Source organism: Perissodus microlepis, chromosome 6 (genome assembly GCF_051167445.1).
Source record: "Perissodus microlepis isolate ML-2025 ecotype Zambia chromosome 6, ASM5116744v1, whole genome shotgun sequence".
Lineage (NCBI taxonomy): Eukaryota > Metazoa > Chordata > Actinopteri > Cichliformes > Cichlidae > Perissodus > Perissodus microlepis.
In genome coordinates this window covers 36819950-36846332 of record NC_140466.1, presented here as the reverse complement: position 1 = coordinate 36846332, position 26383 = coordinate 36819950, and the positions used below count along the sequence as shown (strand labels likewise).

At 39.6% G+C, this 26383-nt stretch overlaps 2 protein-coding genes across 2 annotated transcripts in view; one reads left to right on the top strand and one right to left on the bottom strand.

The window, feature by feature from the left end:
* LOC146386133 (metal transporter CNNM1-like) overlaps positions 1 to 25715 on the top strand; it is a 30576-nt gene extending 4861 nt beyond the window's left edge. Inside the window, exons 2-10 of the mRNA XM_084932175.1 lie at positions 4968 to 5111; positions 5210 to 5350; positions 5501 to 5670; positions 5775 to 5865; positions 8911 to 9056; positions 10555 to 10837; positions 13109 to 13201; positions 13610 to 13714; positions 15064 to 25715. Coding sequence (XP_084788301.1) covers positions 4968 to 5111; positions 5210 to 5350; positions 5501 to 5670; positions 5775 to 5865; positions 8911 to 9056; positions 10555 to 10837; positions 13109 to 13201; positions 13610 to 13714; positions 15064 to 15143 — 1253 coding nt within the window. The 3' untranslated portion in view covers positions 15144 to 25715. The remainder of the gene's footprint in view (positions 1 to 4967; positions 5112 to 5209; positions 5351 to 5500; positions 5671 to 5774; positions 5866 to 8910; positions 9057 to 10554; positions 10838 to 13108; positions 13202 to 13609; positions 13715 to 15063) is intronic.
* On the bottom strand, positions 19146 to 25728 carry LOC146386132 (aspartate aminotransferase, cytoplasmic-like). Its single transcript, XM_084932176.1, has 9 exons — positions 25489 to 25728; positions 22936 to 23117; positions 21970 to 22093; positions 21722 to 21834; positions 21483 to 21587; positions 21180 to 21330; positions 20876 to 21041; positions 20430 to 20572; positions 19146 to 20115 (listed from the first exon to the last, which is right to left on the bottom strand). The coding sequence occupies exons 1-9, from the start codon at positions 25595 to 25597 to the stop codon at positions 19976 to 19978; spliced, it is 1233 nt and encodes a 410-aa protein (XP_084788302.1). The 5' UTR covers positions 25598 to 25728; the 3' UTR covers positions 19146 to 19975.
* Between the last annotated feature and the right edge of the window lie 655 nt (positions 25729 to 26383).

Here is a 26383-nt window from a genome sequence, read left to right as displayed (position 1 = left end):
AACACTACTCTAAGAGCACATCGAGAACTCAGAGAACTCAAAAGAACACTCGCCTCAGTTAAGGTCAGTGCTTACAATTCAACAGTGAGAACGTGAGTGAACAAAAATGGCATCCGTGGGAGAGAAAACCACTGTCGACCAAGAGAAAACAGAGGCTCATCTTAGATTTGCCAAAAAAACATCTTGACGCCCTCCAAGTCTTTTGGGAGAATATTTTATGGACTGACGAGACAAAAGCAGACCTTTGTGAAAGGCTTACATCCCATTTAAAAACTCATTTATTCAACATAGCTTTTCCATCTAGTTAGTGTCCCTATTTTATATTTGGTTCAATTTCTTATTTATGTACTTTATCTTTTAGCTATATCTGTTCTTAGTAACTTTGTTCTTATATTCCCTTTTATTGCTGTATAATTAGTGCCCTTAACCTGATGACATATGTGGTACTTTGTTAATAGTCTTTTATTTATTGTCTTAATTTTCCTGTTTTTATTGTAAAGCACTTTGGTGTACCACTGGTCTTTTAAATGTGCTATACAAATAAAGTTGTATTGTATTGTATTGTATTGTTACATCGAGTATAAAACTAGTTCAGTGCTTCATAAAAAGAACTTCATACCAAAAGTCAAGCATGGCGGTGGTAGGTAGCCTGGGACTTTGTTGCTGGATGACTTGCTGTAATTGATGGAATCATGAATTCTGCTGTCTACCAGAAAATCCTAATGGAAAACGTCCGGACGTCAGTTAGTGAGTTGAAGCTCAAGAGTGCTTGAGTTATGTGGCAGGACGATCATGTGAAACACAATAGCAACGTCCACCTCTGAGTGAGGCTCACGTTTATAAATCAACTTTAATAGGAGGAAATTAACTATATAATTCTTCCCTTTCTCTGCTTTTTGCTATTTTTTTTTTAAAAGTAAGCTATATTTAAAAACAGCATAATAAAACTGGACATTTCTTTGGTGATTTGAAAGATTTGATGGTGACAAAGATGCAAAAACAGCTACAAAATCAGGAAGGGGATAAATATTTATTCACAGCGCTATAATGCTCCAACCATAAACTGTGCAGAGAGACGAGTGCATCTTTCTGTGAGGAGAGGCTCATGTTATTGATATGGCTGAACTGTAACATTAGCTAGCAGCACAGGGTTTTGTTTTGTTTTTTTTCGGATTGAAAATGTAGTTAAACAGAAAGAAAATAGTGCCTACATAAATCTGTTCAGCCACATTTGTGGATTTAAAAAAAATAACAACAGAGTAATGGTTTCAGGAAAGAGCCTTAGATGTTTAATAAATACATATTTTTGGCAATTTGATCCTCTCAAGGGGAGTGCCTTTTTGTTAGGCAGACATCTCTACAGCCAATATCTCCAAACGGGGGAAATCTAACATAAATAACGCTAGGAGCCAGATGTAAAACTTGTAATTTTGATCTTATGTTGAACTTCCCCATAAGTGGCTTGGGAAGAAAAGCAACTGGACTTTAAGTTACATGAGGACATTTCACCTGTCATCCATGAGGCTTCTTCAGATCTGAAGAATTGAACCTTATGAATCCTATGAAAGCATCGTTTCTTGTGTCTTGGTTTTGTAGTCCAGTCCCTCTTTACAGGAATGAAACCTGTAGGATGAGCTCAGTTCAGACATGGCAGCTGCCATAAGAAGACATAGTTTAAAACAGCTGGTGCTAGGAGACATTGTTTCCAGGAGTTGAAAGTTTAAAGGAATCCTAAACTTTTGATAAGATTAGTTTGTTTAAAAAAAGTTGCAAGGCTATAGACAATAAATAAATAAATAAATAATTAATAAATTAATTAGTAAAGTATGTTTAAAAATTGATTTATTTAAAATGTACTTAATTATCACATACACTTCTACTACTACTACTATTACAACTAAAACCCAACAACTAATAATAATAATAATAATAATAATAATAATAATAATAATAATAATAATAATAATAGGAGGAAGAAAAGAAAAGACAAAAGAAGAACACAATAATTGCAGGTCAACTGTGTTTCTGTTCTATTGTCAATAAATTATTGTTTTATCTTTTATGATGCTTTATATGGTATAAAGATGCTTTATATGTCTATATTTTGACTTATGTAGACCAGTTAAAGCTACTTTAGTTTGCCCTGAGACCTTACGGAGGAAGCTAACCCAACGCGTGCCATCTCCCCAAGTGAAATGAAGGCAGCCATTTTCTTTCGTTCTTTTTTTTATTCACCAGGATGGCAGTTGAGCTTTGTTTTGAGGCTGGCCTGAAATAACACTTTGCTCGTTTTTAATGATATGATTGATGCCTTTACAATATAGCTGTTAAAAGTCAAGAATATAAATGTTAAATTCCAAAATACTTGAATAAATGAAAGATGTAATTGTGCAAGGAAAGACACTGAGACATAGCTGCCGTTGTTAAATCTTAAAAGAATCTTTAAAAAACAGAATACTGTGAGAGAGCGCACTGCACATGAGCCTCTCTCAGTCCACTTTGGATGTACGCCTGACCTATTTAGCTACAAGAAACACTGCCAGAATCCAGAATCGTGTGCATTTGTGTTAGTCTGTGTTTGTGCATCAGTGTGTGCGAGGTAGTATTTGGCAGGCAAAGAGTGTAAGAGCAGAGAGCGAGGAAGTTGATTTGAAGCCAGGCTGCTGAGAATAGGAGGGGCTACAAACAAGGGCTCACTCTTTACTCGGTGAACTCGCTCTTCCATTATGTTTCCTACACATCTCAAATGAAATAAGATCAAAAGACAATCCTGTCAGCCTGACTAAGCACTTCATCATTTTGTTTTGTTTTTCTCCTTTGTAAAATATGCTCCCAAACAAGATTTTCATCCAGCAGTGCATGGATTATTAATTATGCCATTTATCTTTGGGAACGCCACAAGATGTTACCTCCAAAAGCGCACACTCATCAGCCTGGAAGTAAACACAGCAGGAGCACGGCAGACTTTCATATGATGGATTGTGTTTTTGCATCCAGAGCGCCCTTTGTATTAAATCCCATCTGCTGTTACACCCACTCCATTCAGCTCCCACTGGCGCTCCACTTACTGAACATCAGACAGCACAGCTCCACTCAGTCATTATGTCTCATACTGTGCAGTGGAAAGGGAAGGAGCATTACTTAAATCTAATCCAGAGGCTAAATATGAAATCTAATCATCTTATTTGACACACCAACACTTTACAGGATAACTGTATTCCAAGTTTCACATCTCAAGAATCAAAAGGGCTACTGTTAGTAAGTCAAGTTAAACAAACTCAATCACCATTTTATAAAATTGTTTCCAGCAATCGATTGCCTCAATTTTAAGGGTCTGTACTAGGGTAGCTTTGCATGACTTGTACTTCAAAATAATCCTTATTTATCTTATACTGAGTCTTTGTGCATCCCATAATTCCCTTCACTATGGGTTTTTAGGAGCTTCCCCTCTCCTTCTGCCTTTACTTTGTTCTGATTGGCTGTTCCTCATAAACATTACAGAGTTAATCGGCAGGTGGACGGGGCTTCTGTGCTTAGAGGCAGAGAAGTGTGAATGAGATGACCATATTATGAAGTTGTGTTTGTTTGTTTGTCTAGTGTCCACAGTTTTCAAGAAATCATTTTCAAATTTTGTGTGATGGAAGATAACATTGACAGCTTTAGCTGATTAAATTTAGGCGAAAATCAGGTCAAGGTCACAACAAAGACACTGAAAACTATTACCAACAAATTTTCAGCTGATTTGTCTGAACAATTGTCCAACAGTTCACAAAGCCTTTGGCTGCATGAACACCTAGTTTGGCTAAGCATTTGACCTTGACCTTCATAACTGGCATCAAGGTCAAAATTAAACCTGAAAACAAATTTCAAGAAACCATATCAAGGATTATACCATATATAACATGCTTTTTATTTTTTCAATCCGACACTCCACGATGTATGGAGCCATAACAGGCTGACTTCATCGTATCGTCATTTTTAAAAAAAGACTGACGTCAGCATGTTGTAATAAAAAGAAAATGTAATAAAAACAAAGCAAAGTTGTAAGTTGTTGCCCTTGAGGGGGAAGTGCTCTTTAATGTTCTGTTGGTTCTCTGTTTGTTCATTATTGTGTATTCTTGTTTGTCACATTTGACTTCACTGACTTCTAGTTCTGTGTTTCCCTTTTTTTCTAGTTATTTTCATGAACTTTCTGCCTTAGGTTTATTTTGTTATATTCTACTGTTATTTTCTTCATCTCCCCCTTGTGCCCCGCTGTGTAAAGTTTATATGTTTGAGTCTGTTGTCAACTGATTGTGTATTTCCTCTTTTACTTTGGTAGTCTTTTGTCACTGGTGCTTTACATTGAGTTCTGCTTCCCTTGTCTTGTTGTCCATGATTTGTTTCTGCTGTGTTTCCCACCTGCTTTTTCAAGCCTCAGTACCTTTGGTATTTATTGTCTCAGTCTCCCCTTGCCTTTATCGAGTTGTCCCACATTGCTGTGTACCCCAGTGTAGTAATTCCTCATAGCTCTTGGATTTTATTTTTTGTTTTTAGACTGTGCTTTTTTTGAATGCTCCAGCATTAAATGCATATGTTAAATTCCACCTGTGTTCTGCATTTGGGTCCACTAACAATCACCACACTCCACACAGTTTACTGTGACAACCAGTCATGGATCTTACTGGAGAACATCCATATAAAAAACGAAACACTGGGGATAGAAGCTACTATCACTCTGATAATAGTTCAGTCAAAGTTAATGACTTTGCACGCTGCTGTTGAAATTTCTTTTCCATTAGTGATATTTGTGAAGCTGTGTAAAAGTTAAACAGGACCATATTGCATATTGTTTTAAATATTAAAAATGGTTATATTTACAGCTGGGTAATCTGAATAGATTTCCTTGTATTTATCCCTCCTATCTACATACTGTAAATGGCTTTGAGTGAAAAGTGACACTGATGAGAAACTCACTGTGCATGCAGGGAAGTCCCACCTCGCCATCGTGCAGCGTGTTAACAACGAGGGTGAGGGTGACCCTTTCTACGAGGTGATGGGCATCGTGACCCTGGAGGATGTCATTGAGGAAATCATCAAGTCAGAGATCTTGGATGAGACAGATCTCTACAGTATGTGTGCAAACACACGTACATAAGCTCAAATGTACGTACGTGGTCAAAATACATGGAAATGTAAGAGTTAATCAGGCTGTTTTTATGTGTCTAAGCTGATAATCGCACAAAGCGTCGTGTTTCTCATCATGAGCGAAAGCAGCAGGACTTCTCCATCTTCAAACTGTCAGAAAATGAGATGAAAGTGAAGATTTCCCCGCAGCTTCTCCTGGCAACACATCGTTTCCTCTCCACAGGTAGCAGCCAATCAAATCGCCTCTCTGTCTCTCAGAGCGCTTACATTTCTGCATAATATGCAACAAGAACATCAGTGTTTTAGCAACTGTAACAAGAATATTTGCAGCGTTTGTCTTCACCCAATCCTGTATCTTTTTGCTTTTTTTCAGAGGTGGAGCCCTTCAAACCAACACACATCTCAGAGAAGATCTTATTGAGGCTCATCAAACACCCCAGTGTGGTTCAAGAACTCAAGTTTGATGAGAAGAACAAACGAGCCTCTCAGCACTTCCTGTTCCAGCGCAACAAACCAGTGGACTATTTCATCCTAGTGCTACAGGTACCTGTAAGAATTTGACCTTCCGCCATGGCAGTAATTAGCTATGGCTATGATATCCTGTGTGCAGTCAGATCACGTTATATTTCTCCAATATTATTTTGCAGGGTCGAGTTGAAGTAGAGTTTGGTAAGGAGGCACTGAAGTTCGAGAATGGAGCGTTTTCTTATTTCGGGGTCCCGGCCATCATGCCAGCAGGTACAAAAGACTTTCCCAAACATCATTGAACTTACAAATATATTAGACCACCACCAAATGTAAGGTTTATACCACAGCAGTCTTAGATTAACATTATTGTTAATTTGCAACATCATTTTTTATGTTTCTATAATGGTTAATATACTAGTATGCCCACGCTCTTTAATGCTAAAACATAGTTAGTGTCTATTAAACTTACTATTTTAGAAAAAGCAGAAATAAAATAGTAAAGCACTTTTTTATTATCATGTCTTACATGACTTACTTACCCTCATAATAACATAAAATTATGGGTATAAAATATGAATTCAGTCAAATCAATTTAAGAAACTTCATTTTTAAGTTTCTAAAACATTTGTCTTGTTTGGTTTGTTTTTTGTATCACAGGTGATTTAATAAACTTGTTAAGCACTGTTTGTGGCCTGATTATTAACCTTTAGTATCTGCTGTCAAAATGACAGAAGCAAAAACCATCACAAATTCACAGAATAACTAAAAATGAGTTTATAAACCAACGAGCATGAAGCCAGAACTCCACATACTCTATGAAACAGCTTCACCATTTATAAAGTGCATCCATCAAAGTGAATACAGATTCACACCAGATCCAAAGAAAACAATAAAAGAAGCTGCACATCTTACTCATTATATATGGTACTGCAAATTCATCATGACACACCAAAAAGAGTATACAGAAGCTGTAAAACCTCCACCCTAGACTGTAACGCACTTTCTATCAGAAATAAACAAATGAGTCGCCAGATATCAAACCTTTCCTTGATCAGTGAGAGGATTTTAAAAAGGATGTATTTTAAAATCAAAAAATTTGAAAGATTTCGTTCTAGTTGAAACTCTAAACATCTTGGCATGTTTTTAAGTAGTTTGCTGATGAATGTTTTTTAAAAAGCAACAAGAAGACTGATAATAAGAAAATTTGTATTTTATTGTATTTGTCTGCTTTGAAGAGTATAGTGATAATTCACAGTTTATTCATTAAAGATTATGACAGAATGTTTTCAGTTGTGCAGTTGCTTGCACACATAAAGTTAAAGGCACAGATTTTTGTTTCATTTTAAATGAATAAAACATACACCTTGTTCCAAATTATTATGCAAATTGTGTCATAAAGATTAAATAAGTTGTTTTTCCAATTAAACCCATGGATGGAATTGTGTCTCAGGGCTAATTATCACACCTGTGATAATTAGTTTGCTAGATGAGCCCAATTAAAGGAAAACCACTAAAGAAGAATGTTCCACATTATTAAGCAGACCATCATTTTCAAGCAATATAGGAAGGAAAAATCATCTCTCTGCTGCTGAAAAGCGTGAAATAGTTGAATGCCTTGGACACGTAATGAAAACCTTTGATATTTCACGAAAACTTAAGCGTGACCATCATAATTTAAAGATATTTGTGGCTGAATCAGAGCACACACAGGTTCGTTCAGATAAAGGCACAATGCCAGACAAATACATGAGATTAAGAGAGCAGCTGCTAAAAGGCCAAAGCAAAGCAGCAAACGGATATTTGAAGCTGCTGGTGCCTCTGGAGCCCTGCGAACATCAAGGTGTAGGATCCTCCAGAGACTCGCAGTTGTGCATAAACTTTCTATTCGGCCACCCCTAACCAATGCTGACAAGCAGAAATGCCTGCAGTCGGCCCAGAACTACAAGAAGACTAATTTTCAAACAGTCATGTTCCCTGATGAGTGCATTGCAACCCTGGATGGTCCAGATGGATGCAGTGGTGGATGGTTGGTGGACAGCCACCATGTCTCAACAAGGCTGCAACGTCAGCAAGAAGGTGGTGGAGTCATGTTTTGAGCCGGAATCACGGGGAGAGAGCTGGTTGGCCTCTTTAGGGTCCCTGAAGGTGTGAAAATGACATCTGCAAAGTATGTGGACTTTCTGACTGACCACTTTCTTCCATGGTAAAAAGAGAAGAATTGTGCCTTCTGCAACAAAACCATCTTCATGCAAGACAATGAACCATCTCCTGCAAGGAATACCTCGGCATCATTGGCTGCTATCGGCATAAAAGGAGAGAAACTCAGGGTGTGGTCCTCATTCTTCCCTGGCCTCAATCCTATTGGGAACCTTTGGAGCATCCTCAAGCAAAAAAAAATATGAGGGTGGGAGGCAGTTCAGATCCAAACAGCAGCTCTGCGAGGCTATTCTGACATCCTGCAAAGACATTCAAGTAGAAACTTTCCGAAAACTCACAAGTTCCATGGATGCAAGAATTGTAAAACTGCTATCAAATAAGGGTCCTATGTTCATATGTAACTTGACCTGTTAAGATGTTTTTGATTGAAATAGCTTTTGATTTCAGTAAAATTGATCTCCTAATGCTGCAAATTCAACAAATGACCATTTTCAATTCTCTACAACCTATAAAATGTTTTGAAACTCTGTGTGCGTAATAATTTGGAACAGTGCATTTTAACTTTTTTATTTTTGAAAAACATACTGTTTTTATTGGCAGTTTTGTTGAGTAACATTTGAATTATACTCTAATGGTTGATGACTCGAAAATTATGCTGACTGTCACTTGACCAACTATTTAGAAAAATCAGAGAAAAATATAATTTGCATAATAATTTGGAAAGCGTTGTATTTAAATATCAGGTTAAATGTAAAATGTGAGATCTGCCATTTGCATGTGTCCCCTAGTGACTCCACCATGAAGCAAACACTGTGTAGTGAATGAACACTAGTTCCCTAAACATGCATAATATACTGCTTGAGTGAAATTGTGCAAACACATAGTGTATTTGTGAAAATGCTCTGAGTGGCAGCATTTAAATATTTAAATATTATTGTAAGATTCGTGTGGTAAGGAGGTCTAACAGTATTAAATAGTAGATATAACAGGGCGTAATGTGAACACTTCTGAGTCTTTTAACTGCCATGCACTTGAATGCAGCACTCCTTTCAGCTGCAGTGACATCCTTGAGATCTTTCATGATTTGACTGACACTCCTCTACCATTTTTCTGTCCTTGTTAAAAGATACATATTTGATATCATATCGTCCTTTGCAGTCCACAGATCGCCCTCTCGTAGCAGCAGTTTGGACCGCTCTGAGTCGATGCTCTATGGGGGAAGTATGAGCCAGCTGAATGGAGGGGGGAATGTCTACCTGCCAGACTACTCTGTAAGGCAGCTCACTCACCTTCAGCTCATCAAGGTAAAACCTGAAACTCACATGGTGTCTGAAAGCGTTCTTTTCATTTGGAAAGACGACATGCTTTAAAATGCACATGTACTCTGACTTGAATGGAGAGGGAGACGGTATAACCATGACTGAAAAAAGTTCATTACATTTAGCAACTTTTTGCTGAGACTAAATATGAGGCTACATGCTGGATTTTTCTTACTTCATTTAATTTGGGGATTTCGTTGAAGGACCATTATCGGCACCAAACCAGAGACTGAACTTCATAACGGGATTATTATATAAAATTACAGAATTACTGAAATGTCTGAAAGCTTATTGTAGATCTACCATAATACATAAGTAAATAAAAACTGTGCTGCCAGCATCTGTGATCCATCGCATTCATAATATAACATTAGATTAATACATTCTGGTATGATGGGCTCTTGCATCACATTAGACAAGGAACAAATATTTAGTTTTCTGGTTTGTTCTTAGGCTTTTGTGACTGCTCTGAGTTTGCTGAAGAACTGTAGTAATGACGAGCATGTTTGGAGGAAGTCTGACATTCCCAAAATCTTTTGCTCATAGTTCCTTGGAAGAAATGTTTCCCTGACTGAAATTCGGACTGAAAAAACTCTGGTCACTTAGGCGTCAGCTATCAGAACAAAATGAAATCAGATAAAAGACAGACGGGGGAAAGTGTAACACAAGATTGCCCGCAAAAAACAAAAATTAAATCCACTCCCACAGTATACAACAAATGTTACTGGGACAGACTCAGGGACATATCTCAATCATCACAATCATCCAGTCGCCTTCAACCTCGGCAGGAGTACAGTGATATTACAGTGTACACACACACTCACAGCCATATTTGTTTGGATATCAAATATCAGATGGAGAACATTCACTGACATTATTGTATAACCAAATCACTTACTCCTAAATTTAACATCACCACTGAGTGCTAAAGCGAGCTTGTCCTTAAAGCTTCAGTTTTTTTTAAACAGTAACTTAATGATTGCCTTTCCTGGCCGTGGTTAGAGGGCATCGGTGTCTGAGTGGACGGGGTACTAGTGATGAATTTCAGTGTTGCAGACGACTTCTCGCAGTGTTGAAAGGAAGCTATACTGTGACGATAGTGCAACACAAAAGGCCTGAGAATCATTAACAATGACACAAATGATCTTGAGACAATGAATATTTAATGAGATCTCTTGAACTAAGCAGCACACGTTACCGTCCTCATTAACATTGTCCTTGATTTCATCTCACTTGTAGCAAAAGACAAATAGAAAGTTGACCATGACAAGTAAAGACACGTCTGATATGATGGGCTCTTACATCACACTGAATAAGGAAAAAACATTTAGTCAAAAATGGACAAAAATAAGAGATTTTTACACTATTAATTATTAGATATAACAGGGTGTAATAAAAACTAATTACAAAAAATCTTTTAGAAAAGAATAGGTTCACGTTCAACTCTTAATAATACCCATAATCCTCTGCTTCTATGTATCAGATCACCCGGAGTCACTACCAGAATGCCGTAACAGCTACCCGGATGGACAGCTCCCCTCAGACCCCTGATGCTGACACCCGTCTGACAGAAAGCAACTCCCCGACCCCCGGGCCTCCAGCACCAGAGCCCACCACCACCACACTGATGCCCCCAGACCACACTACTGCCACCCTTATGCCCCCACCCAGGGAGCCAAGTCGGCCCAGTTCAGCCCGAACCCGGGGACAGCAGTCCAGTGTGCCGCACAGCACCTCCCTGCTGAATGAGAAGAACCGCATTGTCCGTAAGTATCCTCGACTCCAGAGACATGGAGTCATGCCGTGACAACAGGGATGACTTGAAGCAGATTTCATGTCACAGTGATGTCAGTAAGAGATTATTTGAGCCATCAGAGGTAGAAAGCCATGCCACTCCTGCAAATGAGTTTTTTCCTAAATCGATAAGGGTGTAATATTAATGTAATATTAATACCCTGAACTCCCTAAAACAGCATGTTTAAAAACAAGTGAGTGAGAGATAAAACCACAGAGTGAAATGATAAAGACAATATTAATGACATGAGATGTGTGGGTTTCTTCGTTTTTTCTACTTGAGAAAAAGTTTAAGTGTAGGGTCAGCCCTGAGAGCTGTGTTAGTATTAGTTTCCTTAAGTAATTAATTTCTGGTTTTTGGATTAAAATTAAACATTAGATGGCAAATCAAAGTTTAAAGGATTTCTGGTTAGATGAGGTAAAACATTAAGGTAAACATGTACTGGCCACATTTACTATTCCAGTTCTAATTTTTAATTTCATTATTATTCAAGTAAACGCTTCTTTTGACTTATTATTTAATGTATGTTGACATGTCGCGACAAATGTTTTTGACACCGAGTCTCTACAGTCTTGGTTGGAGACTGCAGCTCGACCAAAATGAACTTTCTTTGCCTTTGAAATGGTCAGTTTGAAGGCTGGGACCAGATCTGCAGTCACTCACAGTCAGCTGCCATCTTCAAAGTGATTTTAGTGCATCGAGACAGCAATAAAACAACAATAGGACGTCATCAGTCTGCTATCAGTTTGAGATTGAATGGGTTGACAGTTACATGCGAGCTGTGATAGTATAACTGAGATAAATTGGTGAAAAGTACAGATGTGCTGCATTCTTCAATCACAGAAATTCATATTAAACTACTTGAACATTAAACTAACTACTTACGTTCAGAGGCTACCCACCTGGTAGGACAGCAACAGAAATTCTGTTGCTGCAGGATAACAATTTAACTGCAAAATGACACAGGTGCTCTGCAGCGGTTTACAGGAATATAACCACATTACAACCAGCTGAGTTGAGTGTCCTACTGCAAACAGATGCCTTGGTGCATGCTGACTTAGACAGATTGAAGCCTGTTGGAAATCTGTCTGCATTTATAAATTAGCCTACCTTTGCCAAACTGCCTGAGGGCGATTGCTGTCAGTGCAGCTCAGACCACAGCAGTTTGGGGCGTTGCACCCTGAACTTCTGGGCACTGAAGTTGTGACTGCATCTACTTTAAATTTGCTCCAAATGTGAAAACATTCAATGCAAACATCAGCCACTGATTTTTTTCCTCTAGTGTGACTGAGCCATTAAGAAGTCATGTTAAAACCAATATTAGGATAGTTAACCTAAGCTTTTTTTAGAATGGGTAAATGGACTGGTTCTTATATAGTGCTTTTCTACTTTACCTGAGCACTCAAAGCACTTTATACATCTTGGCTCGTTCACCCATTGATACACGTGCTTTTTCTCTGCTTTTTCTACATCAGTGCTTTCACATACACTCATAGTCCGATGGATGCATCAGAGACATGGTGTTAGTATCTTGCCCAAGGAGTAGATGGTACCTACCTGTAGTGATAGAGCCGCCAGTGGACTCTAGTCAATGTTTGGGGGATCAGGACATTGTTCCACATGTAGGACAAAGCCACAGTTAACCCACTGCAGACCTGCTGTCATTGCTGGAAATACTCAGTTTGGTTGAAGTATTTCCCTGGAAACTACTTCAAATACTTCAAAAAGCTTTAGGATTAGTGAATCCTAAAGTCTGTAGGATTCACTCACTTGCTAACTGGTGACCTTTATCAACTCTACTAGCATATAGCAAACAGGAAATTGGAGAGACTTTGTACCAGGAAACTGAAAGGTTAGAGCCATTGTCACTATCTAATCTAGAGTTTCAGTGAGTGGTTGCTATTTTATTTTCATTCATAATTATTATACTAAACAATTATGTTGTATAGTTTATTGTTCAACATTTGGTATATTAAATTATCTACTCTGTAAAGTTATCCAGTTTTTTAAAGGTGATTTCCTCAGAGTCTAACATGGGATTCAAACATTTCAAAACCCCAAACCAAGAAAAACATGCTATTTCTGCTTTAAAAAAAAGAAAAAAGAAAAACAGTTTTATTCACTAATCAGTAAAAGATTTCACATCTTTTAAATGTCCAGTAAATCCAGTAAAAAATCCAGTAAAAGAAACTACATCATGTGTTTTTTGATGTACATGTTTCTGTGGCTGCGTCTGCTGCAGGTAGCAAGTCTGATGGCCAGAAGAGTCCGAGTGATTCGGTGTTTCTGAGGATGGATGAGATCCCCTACATCAGAGAGGACAGATGTGAGCCTGGTTAGTCTAACGGTTTATGTTAAAAAATAAACGCTTCCACACAAAATATAGACACGGGTACAGAGAGGAAGTCACGTCCATGTCTTTAACGGTGACAGCAGACATGAAACGTATACTACACTAAAATATTCCAAAAGAACACGCTCGTCACAGTACACATCATCACGGAAAATCTTTTTCTGCATTAATGCATGTAAGGCAGGTTTACCACCAGCTTGAATCCTTGAAAAAAGCTTGAAAACTCCAAACACAAACATAATATAACAGATATTTTTAGCACATGGCTCTCAAACTTAGCACAGAGTCACACAGGACTTTAGTCTGTCCTCTAGCAGAGACCAAAGCTATTTATCACTGACAGGTCATAATCTCTCTCTCTCTCTTTCTCTCTCTGTCTCTCCCTCTCAGACATGGCCTCTGTTCCCATAGAAACGGACACATCCCCTTTCATCAGCAGCCTGTCGCTGAGTGGTTCAGAGGACACACTGGGCAAGAAACTGCTGCTCAAACTAAGTCAGTCACACACAAGCCACCTATTCACCAACCCTTTCTATTCATTTCACTCACTTCCTACTTGGATTTGATTCACATGCAAACTCAAACACACACGCACACACACACACACACTTAAACATACATTAGTGCTTTGAACTTGCCTGCTCTGTATTCTCGTGCTGTTTCTGGACGATGATTCCAGCTCTTTGTGTCAGATCGATGTGCAGGAGGCTGCTGCTGCTGCTGAATTTGAAAACCAAATCTTCATGAAAGTAAAACTATACACAAACAGCGACATTTGACATTTGAGTTTTGTTGATTTGGGTATTTCTATGCAAATTGTGTACTTCTCTTCATTTCAAACTGAAATGAAAACCTCAAAGAAATAAAGCTTTGCGCACGCAGGATTAAAAGCGTTGCAGAAATTAGAGACAATACAAAGTCAAAGACAATCAACAACTTCAGGTGAATATTTAAAGTGAATACAGGTGGAAAAATCACTGTTAATGAGAAGTGAATCAGTCCTGAGATAAACCTTTCTCAACTTCAAGGCAACCGATTGAGGCGATTTCCAATGAGATCACAGGATACGGGTAATTGACATGACACAGGGCAGTAAATACATTAGATTGTTACCTAAGTAACTGGAGCCTGGAACTCACCATTCACAGCAATACACCATGAGCAGATTGCTGCCTGTGTGGATACAGCTTAACACATGCTTACAGAAGCCTGTAAAGGACTTTTAAAGTGATACTGTAAAATAGAACTAAATGTAATGCTCCACATATGTATGCTTAATATGAGTGAAAACTACAATCTCCATCTGGTGTATAAAACAAATTTGACTGATTTTTATTCCAGTTTGCAAAGAATTGATGTTTTTGGTTTCCACTGATTGTTTAGATCAAAGTGTTTCCTTCTTTTTGTTGAGAAAATTACTTTTTGGTTCATAGAGACCTGTTACTTTATGATACTTCATCCTCAAGCGCAATGATGTGTTTTTATCTTTTTTACCAGAAACTAAAAACAATTTTAAAAACCCAAAAGAAAAGAAAAGAATTTTATTTTAAACAACAACAACAAAAGCCTCAGCCATGTTGATTTATCAGAAAGTCTGGACATACACAGGCGACTGATAAACAGAAACATTTCAATGTATTTCTAGTAAAAATTATACATTAAATTAAGATCCAAAGCCTTACAATGCCAGTAACTGGCAATAATATGATGTGACCTTAGTTAGAAGCCAAAATAAATGCTATCTATAAATTTAAATCTAACAACACTATGGTAGTTTCTTGTAGGTGTATGACAGGTACACCGGTCCTTCTGCATTTAACTGTTAATGTGTTTTGTTTCCTCAGGCCACAAGAAGAGGAAAAAATCTCGTGAAGGGGAAAAAACACCAGAGGACATTTCAGAGCAGCCGCTGGTGAAAACCTAGCAGAGTGTGTGTGAAACAGCCCTGAATACATTCCATCATGTGATGGTTCTTTAAGCTGTTTGTAAAGACAAATGTGGCTGCTGAATTACAGCTCTCAGAGTTTTATCTGAAAACACACTCCAAAAGCCCGCACTGTTGGAGACCGTAAAGTGGGCCAGTTTCCAGGAATGCACAGAACCTGTGGGTGGAAGACACCATCCTAACAAAAAGCGGGGGTGCAGCTTTAGCAACATGCACCAAACCCTCCGCTCTTTGATTCACTGTATCAAAGAACACAAGCTTCAGCACTATGCCATGGCTTCTCATCTCCAGGTTCTTGTGTGGATGCACATGTGTAAAGAAAAAACTGTGAATGTAAAAGATTTATAGAAAAATAGGGTTTTTTTACTCATGTAAGACCACTTCTTCAATGGAGCTAAAGACACTGATGTTGCACGGGAAACAGAGGGAAGACACCAAAGATGTTGCTGTTTTGTACGTACTGCTCCAAATGCACAAGTGAAATTATAGTAAAGGTTCTTTTAAAGGCTGCCTGATTAGCACCCTTTAAATAATAATTAGGGTTTCAGCCTACAGTGCAGAAATACTATCTATTTGCATTCTATTTGTTAACACTTGCATTTTATATACTGCATATGAAATATGCACACATTTTCCACCAGTCGCTCACAAAATGTGGTCACACTGAGAAATAGTGAAATAGCATACAGCGATTCCTGATGGTATGGAGGCCCAGAAGTGCCAACACAAAGAAGGAAAGAAAGAAAGAAAGAAAGAAAGAAATGATGCTTGTGTGGTGTAGGCTACTACAGCAGTGAATTCACATCCATAGGGATGAATGCCATGTACGAATATAATGTAAACCTTTCGATATGCCCACGTGTTTCTACCCATGCGGTGAATCGAATCAGTAGATGAAGACAAATATATGGTTATGATAACATATTTTTCAACTGCATGTGGGTATTACGATTGGAGCTCTAAACCTCCTGTTCATTTTATTCATCACTGAGTCTGAGAATCATTTAAGTGTCTGTAAAACGTGGGCTGGAGACAAATCTCCTGTTGAATGTCAAACACAAAGTCATTCCCTGTCTTGCTGAGAGCGATTAGCTTAGCTTGGCCTAAATCCTGGAGTCTGGCGCAATTTGCTTTAAGCGGCTAAAATCTGTGTTTTGTTGTGGTAACAATAAAACATCCCACGCAGAGGTGTTAGCAAAGGGCTAGTGAGCATTTAGACTCAAAAAGTTGGTAGACACTATGGCCAAAAAATGGCCACCATGATGTCATCTATTTGTTAGAGAAGTCTCATTGTTGGGGGTTATGCGGGTTTCATGGATGTCATGTTTTAAACTCATGGCTGAGAATATCAGGAAAGTGTTTTTTGGAAATAATCCAGCATTGAAATATTGTTCTGCTCTGATGTTTGCTACATGTGCTGCAGGCAGTGCTGAGTGTATGAGAAACTGTGGCTGCTGAGCCACAGAGCCAAAGAGGATGTAATGATTATATAACTCTCCTTAAACGTTGTTAGCGGAGGTGGTGGTGCAGTCTTTAAAGGGCTCTGTTTGTTTTTCTTTTTCCTTCATGTATCCACCTACAGTTTATATGACAGCAGTGCTGAAAACTCCCAGTTCCAAACTGTTTGTGGATGACATCATCGCTTGAAATCATGCTCCTTCTCGGTTTTGATAGTTGAGACATGTCACTTTTTTGATCACTTTTGTGAAGTATAATATCCTGCCACTCTTATTGTGTAGGAAAATGATTCAGTAATAATAGCATGGAGGCTCTGGAGGTTTACCGCTGACTGTCTGAAGGCCCAAATCATTCAGGTTTTTGGTGATCTGTGAAGAGCTGCCTCTGAACCTGCGCTTTCTGTTTGTCTGCATGGTGCAGCAGGGATGGGATGGAAGGGTGTGGCACTGTCACTGAGGTTCAGGATCAGATTTGTGCCACTGCAGCACAGACCTGGAGCAGGAGGAGGAGGAGGAGGAAGGAAATGTGAAAAGAAGGAAAATGCACTTAAAGGCCTAAAATTTGACTCACCGATGCAGTTTTGTTTCCTGACTGAAGCCACTTTGCTGCATTACTTTGTAAAATGTTATCGTGCTGCGTCATCTGCACTTAAAAACTCTACTCGCATAATTGGTTGGAGGGGAGGATTAAAGACCTTGATTTGTTTAAAGTGAATTTTGAAAGACAGTCAACAAATTAGTGAGAAGCATTAGCATCAAACAGCCTCGCCCAGCAGTACAAACACATATTTAGGAACAAGTGGGAGGGGTGCTTTTCAACTCTGCTCATTGGTTAATGTAACAGGAGGCCAGGCAGAGAGAAACATCCCTCCTGAGTACAATACATGAAACCTGCTGAGTCATTTTGCTGCATTGGGGCACCAGCCTCAGCCAATCAGCAGCATCCTTTGAGGTCAAATCCAGACAATAACAGATTCTGCTGCAGGACGTTGTTGATTTGTTAGGTCGGTTCATGCTTCCTGCTGTACATCTATTTGAGCTTCGGAGATCAGGATGCGCTCATAACATGTCTGAGATCAGTTCTGTATATTCACTATTTCTGCTATGAGACAAGGTAATGTCAGCTGATCAGTGCAAATTTGTTTTCAGCTGTTTTCACTGTATTTTCTAACAGAAGGAGCCGAGCTGCAGACATGTACAGACAGCATTTCCTTGGAAATATGAGAGTTTAATACTTGTAAAATAGAAAAGCAACTATGTGATGTTTTTTGTATCAGAATATACAAAAATACAGAGTTCCACAAAATATTAAATTTTAACAGTCTGATGTCTTTATTTTATATTAAAGACAAATCTGGTGATGATATATTATGGTTTATTTTTCTTGCTTTAAACATTTCCCACAAGACCAAACCAACCAACATGACCTTATTGACAAGTTTAGATCAACTTAAAGCAGTCACTCACTGGACAGTTCTCTTTTATGAACCATAGAGATATCTGTAAATCAGCAGTTTGTGAAATAGTCTGCTTAAAGTCACTTTAGTCACCTGCTCTGTTCAGCACAGCTATTACTTGTGACAGCTGATGACTTCACTTCACACTCAGTGCCGTCAACTGGCGGTGTGCGGATCGATATTGAAATATCAATTCTTCCGATACCAGTAATTTATGTTCTAGAATCGATTCTCATATTAAAATATCGATATTTTAGTACTTTGGGATAAATTTGTAGTTTTGCATTAACAGGAACACATTGTAAAGAAACTATATCATTCGGATCGTCTAAATTGGAAGGAACGACTTTCTCGTACGCCTTTCATAGTCATATGCGAAATACAGCTGTATAAATGTGGCGCAGCCCATGGCGTGCACACTCACAACAATGGCTGAGCATGAACGGAGTCACGTGTGGACGTATTTTACTCTACGAAATGCCAAGACGCGGTTTGTGATACATGTGGCAAGACGGTGAGGCGTTGTGGCAACACCACTGACCTCCTCAAACACCTCAGAGTAAGTCATATCACAGAATATGACGAGCGTATGTTGAGGCGAACTGAAGAGGAAGAGAGGGACAGGTGCTGCTGGGGCGAGCAGGCAGGCAACATGTCAAATAGCGCACAACTTTTTTTATTTCTATATGATTATTCTGCATCATTAAGTAATAAGAACAAGTACTCTGTCCTGTAATTATTATGAAGCTATATTATTATTACAGTTACAATTACATAATGCAATTATATATTATATTATGAAATATAATGAAACATTAAGTTTTTGTATCGGTATGGGATCAATATCGTTGACACCACCCTGAATTTTACTTGGTATCAGATCGGAAAGGAAATCAGTGGTATCGCACATCACTACCGTCAACATCTCCACACTTTCTACACAATGTACAGTGTTAAACTGCTGATTATATCATATCTGGATGTCTGTTTTTGCTTTTAAATATGAAGATATTTTAAATGCACTGTCTCACAAGAAGATAGATATGGGAAAAAACAAAACACATACACAGAGTTCATAATTTAATTTAGTGTGAACGCCATTACAAACACCAGTTAACATGTGACTGCGGCATAGAACAGGTTCTGAGGTCTGATCAGTGGCTTCTTACAGCGGCTTTGTGTAACAACATAAGGGCACTGCAGGGTGGAAACAAAGTAACAGAGAGAGGAAAAAGGTGACTTTTGTTCAATGATGGCACAGAGGGTGATTTTGTTGACTTAGTGGCTAAACAAATTATCTTCTGCTGTATGACTAAAACAAGGCAACGCAGCATCAGGCATGTGCTTTACCTTTGAGATGATGATGATGGGGATGATGACCGTTGAACTTTAACACAACAAAATAAAATCAAGATTACAGTACCAGCTTTTATATTCTAATGGCTAAAAACAGGAAAGTGATTTGTTGTGGTCTCAGTGCTTATAAATGAAATGGCAGGACTCTAACAGTAATTACATCTATTTACACGACTTTTCCTGTGCTGCAGTTTGTTCAGTACTACTGTTGTGTAGGAAGCATAATTTCATCGCAAATCTTCCCAGTCCACATTCTGGTGTCCAGTTTGAGTGGAATGATTTGGACTGCACAGAAGCTTGCGGCAACAATTCAAACAAATGATGGGGTTGTCACGTCTGCGTGTTCGATCATACCTGGCTCTTCCAAAAACCACTGTACCTCCCATAAAATGACGCCGTCATGTGAGAACAAAAACACATCCTTCCTCCCGTTGGTTCAACTGCAAATTGTGAGGACGCAGGAAGCAAAGAGAGGGGCACAGACACGATGAAACGTCCTGTGGCGTACAGGAGGCAGGAAGTGGATGGGCACAAATGGCCTTTACTGGACTTTGGTGACGGCCTCGTGGATGGACTGAGCGACGTAGTCGATATTCTTGCTGGTCAGGCCGCACATGTTGATGCGACCGCTGGCCATCAGGTACACGTGCTTCTCTTTGATCATGTACTCCACCTGTTTGGCTGTAGCACAAATTGCAACAGAGTGAGTGAACTTCATAAATGATGTGAAGATAAAGTGAGCCAAGACCGCTTGTTTCAAACAGAATATGAATTGAGGGGCTGCACAGAAGCCAAGTATAAGACATATAAAGATACTTTAACTGTGAAGAGCAGAGTCCAAGAACAGAAATATCAAGTTTAATAGGTCTCCTTTAAGGATGTGTTGGGTATCTTGCAGGTCCCTCCACCATTGTGATGCTTATCTCTGATAATCCCAGTATGTTAAAAGCAGGATGTGCTTCTACATTAGTGCGTGTATGTGTGTTTTCACTCACGAGTTAGGCCGGTGAAGCTGAACATGCCAATCTGCTGAGTGATGTGGTCCCAGGTCCCCGGGGTGCCCAGAGCTTGCAGCTTGGCCTTCAGCTGATCCCTCATCAACAGAACTCGGTCTGCCATGGTCTTCACATTACCCTTCCTAAAGTGGGGAGGCGGGATGGAGACAAGTGGGGATATTTAAAAAAGGACATAAGACAGGAAATGAGAGTAAAAGTCAGCTGACAAAGACCATAAACCTCTAAAAGTAATAGCACATGAGAGAAAGGCCAAGTGTTTCCAAAATTTCAAAACCATGCTAGCATGCACATTTGGTAACAAGCATGCATGTGCATGCACCGACGAGGAAGGTAAGTTATTAATATTATTTGAATAATCAGGTAAAAGATGAAGGGTTAGCAGGAGCTAGTATGCTAATATTAAAGCGCTGACTGATGGAGCGTACCATTCTTCAAACAGCTCAGGGCTGTTGAGGGTCTTGCTGACAATGCGTGCTCCCTGAGAAGGTGGGTTGGACCAGGTCGTCCTGACAATCTTCTCCATCTGGGACAGAACGCGGGTTAGGTTCTCGTTGTCCTTGGAAACCACTGTCAGGTTCCCCACTCTCTCATCTGTAAGTAGAGACAGATAAAATATGGCTTCACATAAAACTAATCGAGGGTAAGTAGAGGTATAAACAGTATAAACTTATTTTTGGCTAAAACACACAAGACAGTATGCATGAATGTACGTGGACCGTGAGTACTCACTGTACAGGCCAAAGTTTTTGGAGAAGGACTGAGCTATAAAAAGCTCAAAGCCCTCGGAGACAAAGAAGCGGATGGCCCAGGCGTCTTTTTCCAGAGAGCCTGAGGCGAAGCCCTGGTAGGCGGAGTCAAAGAACACATACAGCTTCCTCCTCTGGAGAAGGAAAAGGCGAAATACATACATTAAAATTCAGTTCATTTCTTTTTTAATTACACATTAAAGCAATTTTAAAAAAGAAGAAGATATTTATGGTGAGTTAGACACCACCAAGGCCATCAGATGATGGTAAAATAATGTCTTTGTACCTTCATCACTTCTGCAATCTGCTTCCATTCCTCCTGGGTCGGGTCGGTGCCAGTGGGGTTGTGTGCGCAGGCATGGAGGACAAAGATGGAGTACTCTGGAGCTTTCTGCTCAGAGAAGACAAATAATGAGTAAAAATATTTAAAATAAATGAAAAAAGAAATGCTCCCAGTCTTCTTGTTTTCATGTCACTGTCTGTTGGGTTCTTGTAACTAAACAGGAGTCATCGTTCCATCCTCACCTCTAAATCATCCAGGAACCCAGTGAGGTCCAGGCCCCTGTTGGCAGCATCCCAGTAGTGGTAGGGGCGGATATCTTTGAAGCCAGCATCAGCAAATACACCGTTGTGGTTCTCTGGAAGAGGAAACGTTCAGCAGGTGTTTACCACTTAAATCCGCTCTGATACCCACTGAGACGTTCACTTCATTATCGAAAAACAGTCAAACTTTCTCAACTACAATTTCCTGCATCCTAAAACTTTTCACTAACCCCAGGTGGGTGCTGAGACGTAGATGGGCGTGGCTGCGTTGTTGACGCCGTTGTACCACCGCCGCAGGAACTCTGCCCCAATCCTCAGCGCACCTGTCCCACCCAGAGCCTGGACTCCTCCAACCTGTGAGAGGAAGCGGGCAGTGGGAAACGCAATCAGAGAAATATAAGTATGATATTAAATACATGTTGCTTTTCACAGTTCGGCCAGAGAATTTTGTGATAAGGCTGCAGGTCATGCCTGCTTCTGAACACTGCTGTTAATATGCACTAACTTAATACACCAAGACTTGTTGGTCTTTCAGACCTTGCCTTCACAGGTTTTCCTGCCCTTATTGTCTTGTTTTTCACTTTTTTCCCTGTTCTACCTAAACTGTTGCAGTGGTAAATGCTCATATTTAATATAAATTAAGTTTTAAATAATGAGGTTGCAGGGACAAGAATTCCCTGTGAGTCAAAATCTCAGGCTTCAGATTGCTTGTTCAACTCTTCCTTGACCGCATGTAGATGAGAGGCCATCTCCTTCACACAGCTATGGTCGTAAGCACAACAGCTCCACCCACCTACTGTTCAAACTTTGCAAGGGGCAGCCAATCAGAAGAAATCTGCCTTAAAAGGAGGGGAAATAAAGGTGCTCGGGTGTGAAAGACGATAAACTGAGGGGTTCAGTGTATTCAGAACTAATACACCACCACTATTGGAGTCTGAGAAATAAAAACATGGAGCTTTAAATTAGGGTTTCTAAGGATGTTTAAAAGAGATTAAAGACGCAGGCAAACCTGATCAGCTGATACTCATCCAGTTATGTCCATTAATCAATGGAAAGCTGAGGTACAGATTAAAATTGAAACAACTTTTAATCAATGTGCTTTTATTTCCTTTTTATTTCACTGCAAAAATAAACAACATTTATTACATTTGCTCCAACTGATCAAAAACCTCCATGTGTCAGTGTGCATGTCCCACCCTGTTCTCCTTGATGGCTGGGCTATCGTCTCCCAGGGCGACCTTTGAGGCAGCGGAGCGGAACTCTGGCAAACCGAGGATGGGCAGGTACTCGTGGTTCAGGCTCTCGTCCTCCACGATGAGCCGCTCCACCTTTTTCACCACCGGCAGCACCCAGGGCTGGCAGTCATCAGTACGGTAAGCTGGAGGGGACACAAAGCAAAGCAAATGTTAATCCAGACGGCACAGGTATTGCTTCTTAGGGGCAGGTTGTGTAGACTATTACTCGTGCCTGCACTTCACAAAAAAGCTTTTTTATGGTTAGTATGACATTGATAAATATTTACAACTGATATACTAGATAACTAAATACAAACACTTTGTTTCTGCTGCTTGTGTCACTGTGTATAGCGCCATATCACCGAGTATTACAAAATTATAGATAATACTTCAAAGATAAAAATGGTAATAACACAGCACTGCAGTCTGCAAATAGTAAAGTGAATAGAAGAAATTGCACACAGGAAAGAATAAACTGCCATTTAACTTCATATGATGCCATATAAACTTTGAAGGTCACCGGCAAACATGTGTGTAGCACATATCTGACTCCTTAGGAACTTGTGCTCCCTCATACTGGTCTGGAGCATGGGCAGAGCAGTATCACATATCAGGGTTTGGCAGCAGTGGTACATAGTCACTCAGGGCCCAAAGGCGAGCACACTTAAAAGGTCAAACATGCTTATGGTGGCTTTGGGGTATGCAAAATAATTCTGTGTGTGGCCAGTACAAAATCTGAATAGAGCCCAATCTGACATCACTTTACCTGAGACGCAGATCAAGTGGCAAACAGGCCTGGAGAAATCTGGAACCTAAAAAACTCTTCCTGTTGCTTTTGTGGACTCGCTTTCAACATAATTTAACATATTAGGGCGACCGTGGCTCAGGGGGTTGGGAAGTGTATCTGTAACCGGAAGCTCGCCGGTTCGATCCTGGTCGTTGTGTCCTTGGGCAAGACACTGTACCCTACCGCCTACTGGTGTTGGCCAGAGGGGCCGATGGCGCGATATGGCAGCCTCGCTTCTGTCAGTCTGCCCCAGGGCAGCTGTAGCTACAACCGTAGCTTGCCTCCACCAGTGTGTGAATGTGAGAGTGAATGAATAGTGGCATTGTAAAGCACTTTGGGTGCCTTGAAAAGCGCTATATAAATCCAATCCATATTATTATTATTAACTGATCCATTTTCACACAGAGAGAGACACTAAATTATAGAGTTAATATAAAACTACTGGGATGGTTTCTCCAGGCCAAACTGGTTTTATGTGCTCAGGTTTGTTTTGGCAACGACCGGAAAAAGTGCAACTACTGTCTCAGTCCACGATGAATCATCAGAGAAAGTGAATTTTAATAATCCTGTAGGGAGCACTTTGATCGTTAAAGCATATTCTGCCCATTAGCTTTTGCTCATATTTTGCATTTTGACTCTTGCCATAAAGTGTACATGCAGGTTGTGCACATGAAAAGGTGACAAACTGCTAGCTCTACATTACATCCTAAAGGCAGAATATGTTAATAGATTCTACAGCAGCTACATCAGAGTTTTGCCTTATTCTGGCTGACCTGAAGTAACTAAGTATTAGTTCACTTTAGCCAGAAGCATTGGGCTAGGAGCAGGATAGACTAGGCTCTGGCACATTGGGGTTAATGTTGAAACTGTTGGGATACAAGTGTCAACCTGTTAACCTATTACAGATGACTAAAGATTGTCTGCTGGTTTATTACAGTTTAGCATAAATAGTCAGAATGAGGATAAAATAACACTAAAGAGATATTCTACAGTGCACGTTAAGTAAGGGACACAAACTAGCACAAAACCTTCCAAATGAGACACGGCTTTAGCATTCATTCTAAAAACTGAACGCATTTTCTTACAAAACTTTCCTAACCAACCAAGCAAACTAATGACAGTTTCAAGGACTTACCAATTATGTATCACACAATGATTGACAACGTTGCAACAAACAGGACTCGTAAGATTACATATTAAAAAACAGTAAACTACTTTGATGGTACTACGTAAGAAAACTTCAGCCTGTAAGTTCCTGCTTTGACAGGATGTCAGTGTTTAAGTGGAGAATGATGAGTTCAAGGACAGATGGACAAGTAAAACAAGTCACAGCCGCTATGCGTTTTAACATTATGATTTTAAAGTCTTTAAATGAGAAGTGTTTTGTGGTACGACATGAAGCCCTACTTCCTGGAATTGTCAATTCTTTCAGTGAGAGGTGTAACATTTGCACTAACAATGAAAAAAATTCGGGCAATTTACTTGTCAACATGAGAAGAAGCTAATGCTAGCTTTGCCGCTAGCAACTTGCAGCGAAGGTCATATATCAAAAGCTGCTTACGTGTGCGAACATGATACCACCGCCATCGCCCGAATGTACCAAACAATGTAAGCTACAAAAAGACAGGAAACACAGCTGATGCGATATGTTTATGCTTTACAGTGCCACTACAAGAGAGAGCAAGCCAACCTAACTTTAGCATTTGCTGACATCTAGCATCTCTTACCTCCGACGCCCAGATTCACCTTCTGTGGATGGGTGTCCTCTCTGAAGTCAGCGGTCAGTTTGAATACGGCTACCGGGGGAGCCTGGGGGACGTCGCTAAACAGGGACATGGCTCGGGATGAAGTAGACGATGATCCCGGTGTTGTGCAAGAGGAGCAAATGAGGAATGGGTATTTCTAGAGACAAACCGGGTTCACCTTCACTCAAACTGGACCAGGACGCAAGAAATAGGCATCAGTTCAGCTACCAATAGGAAGGAGCAGAAAACTGACGCAGCCTGTCAAGTAGCCAATGAGAGCGGAGAAATATCTTGTAGAAAAAACTACAATTATACCATAAGAAAGAAGATAATAAACCTGTGACGAGTGATAATAAGTCTATAGTCTTTGTAGTCTAAATAAGCCCATCTCACTGGACAAATTCGTGCCACAGGGATTTGTCCCATTTTAAAAGTAATCTATAAATAAATAAATGATGTGACATAATTCATACTCATAGTTGCCGACAACTGGACGTTGTGCAGTCTTGCTGCATTAATTCAGACCACCAGAATGAACTTAGCTTATCTTTAGGGACCTATATGTCAATGCTGTGTGCCTTATATGCACATTTTTAGCTGTCGTGAATGACATTATTGAGAATATTATAACTATTCTTCTTCCGTAGTTACAGCCAACCTATATAAACTCATGTATGTTTTTCATAAACAATTCGTGATAAGAGTAAGTGCTTCAGATAATCAGACTTTCTTATCAAACCATCTTCGAAATTGATTGAAGTCTGATAGTGCGTTGATGTAGGATCTGCAATCTGCCACAAGGGGTCAGTGTTGCTCTGCAGAGAAATATGCAGAGTTAGTGGCGTCTCATTGTTGTTGTAGTTTAAGTTAAACTTGG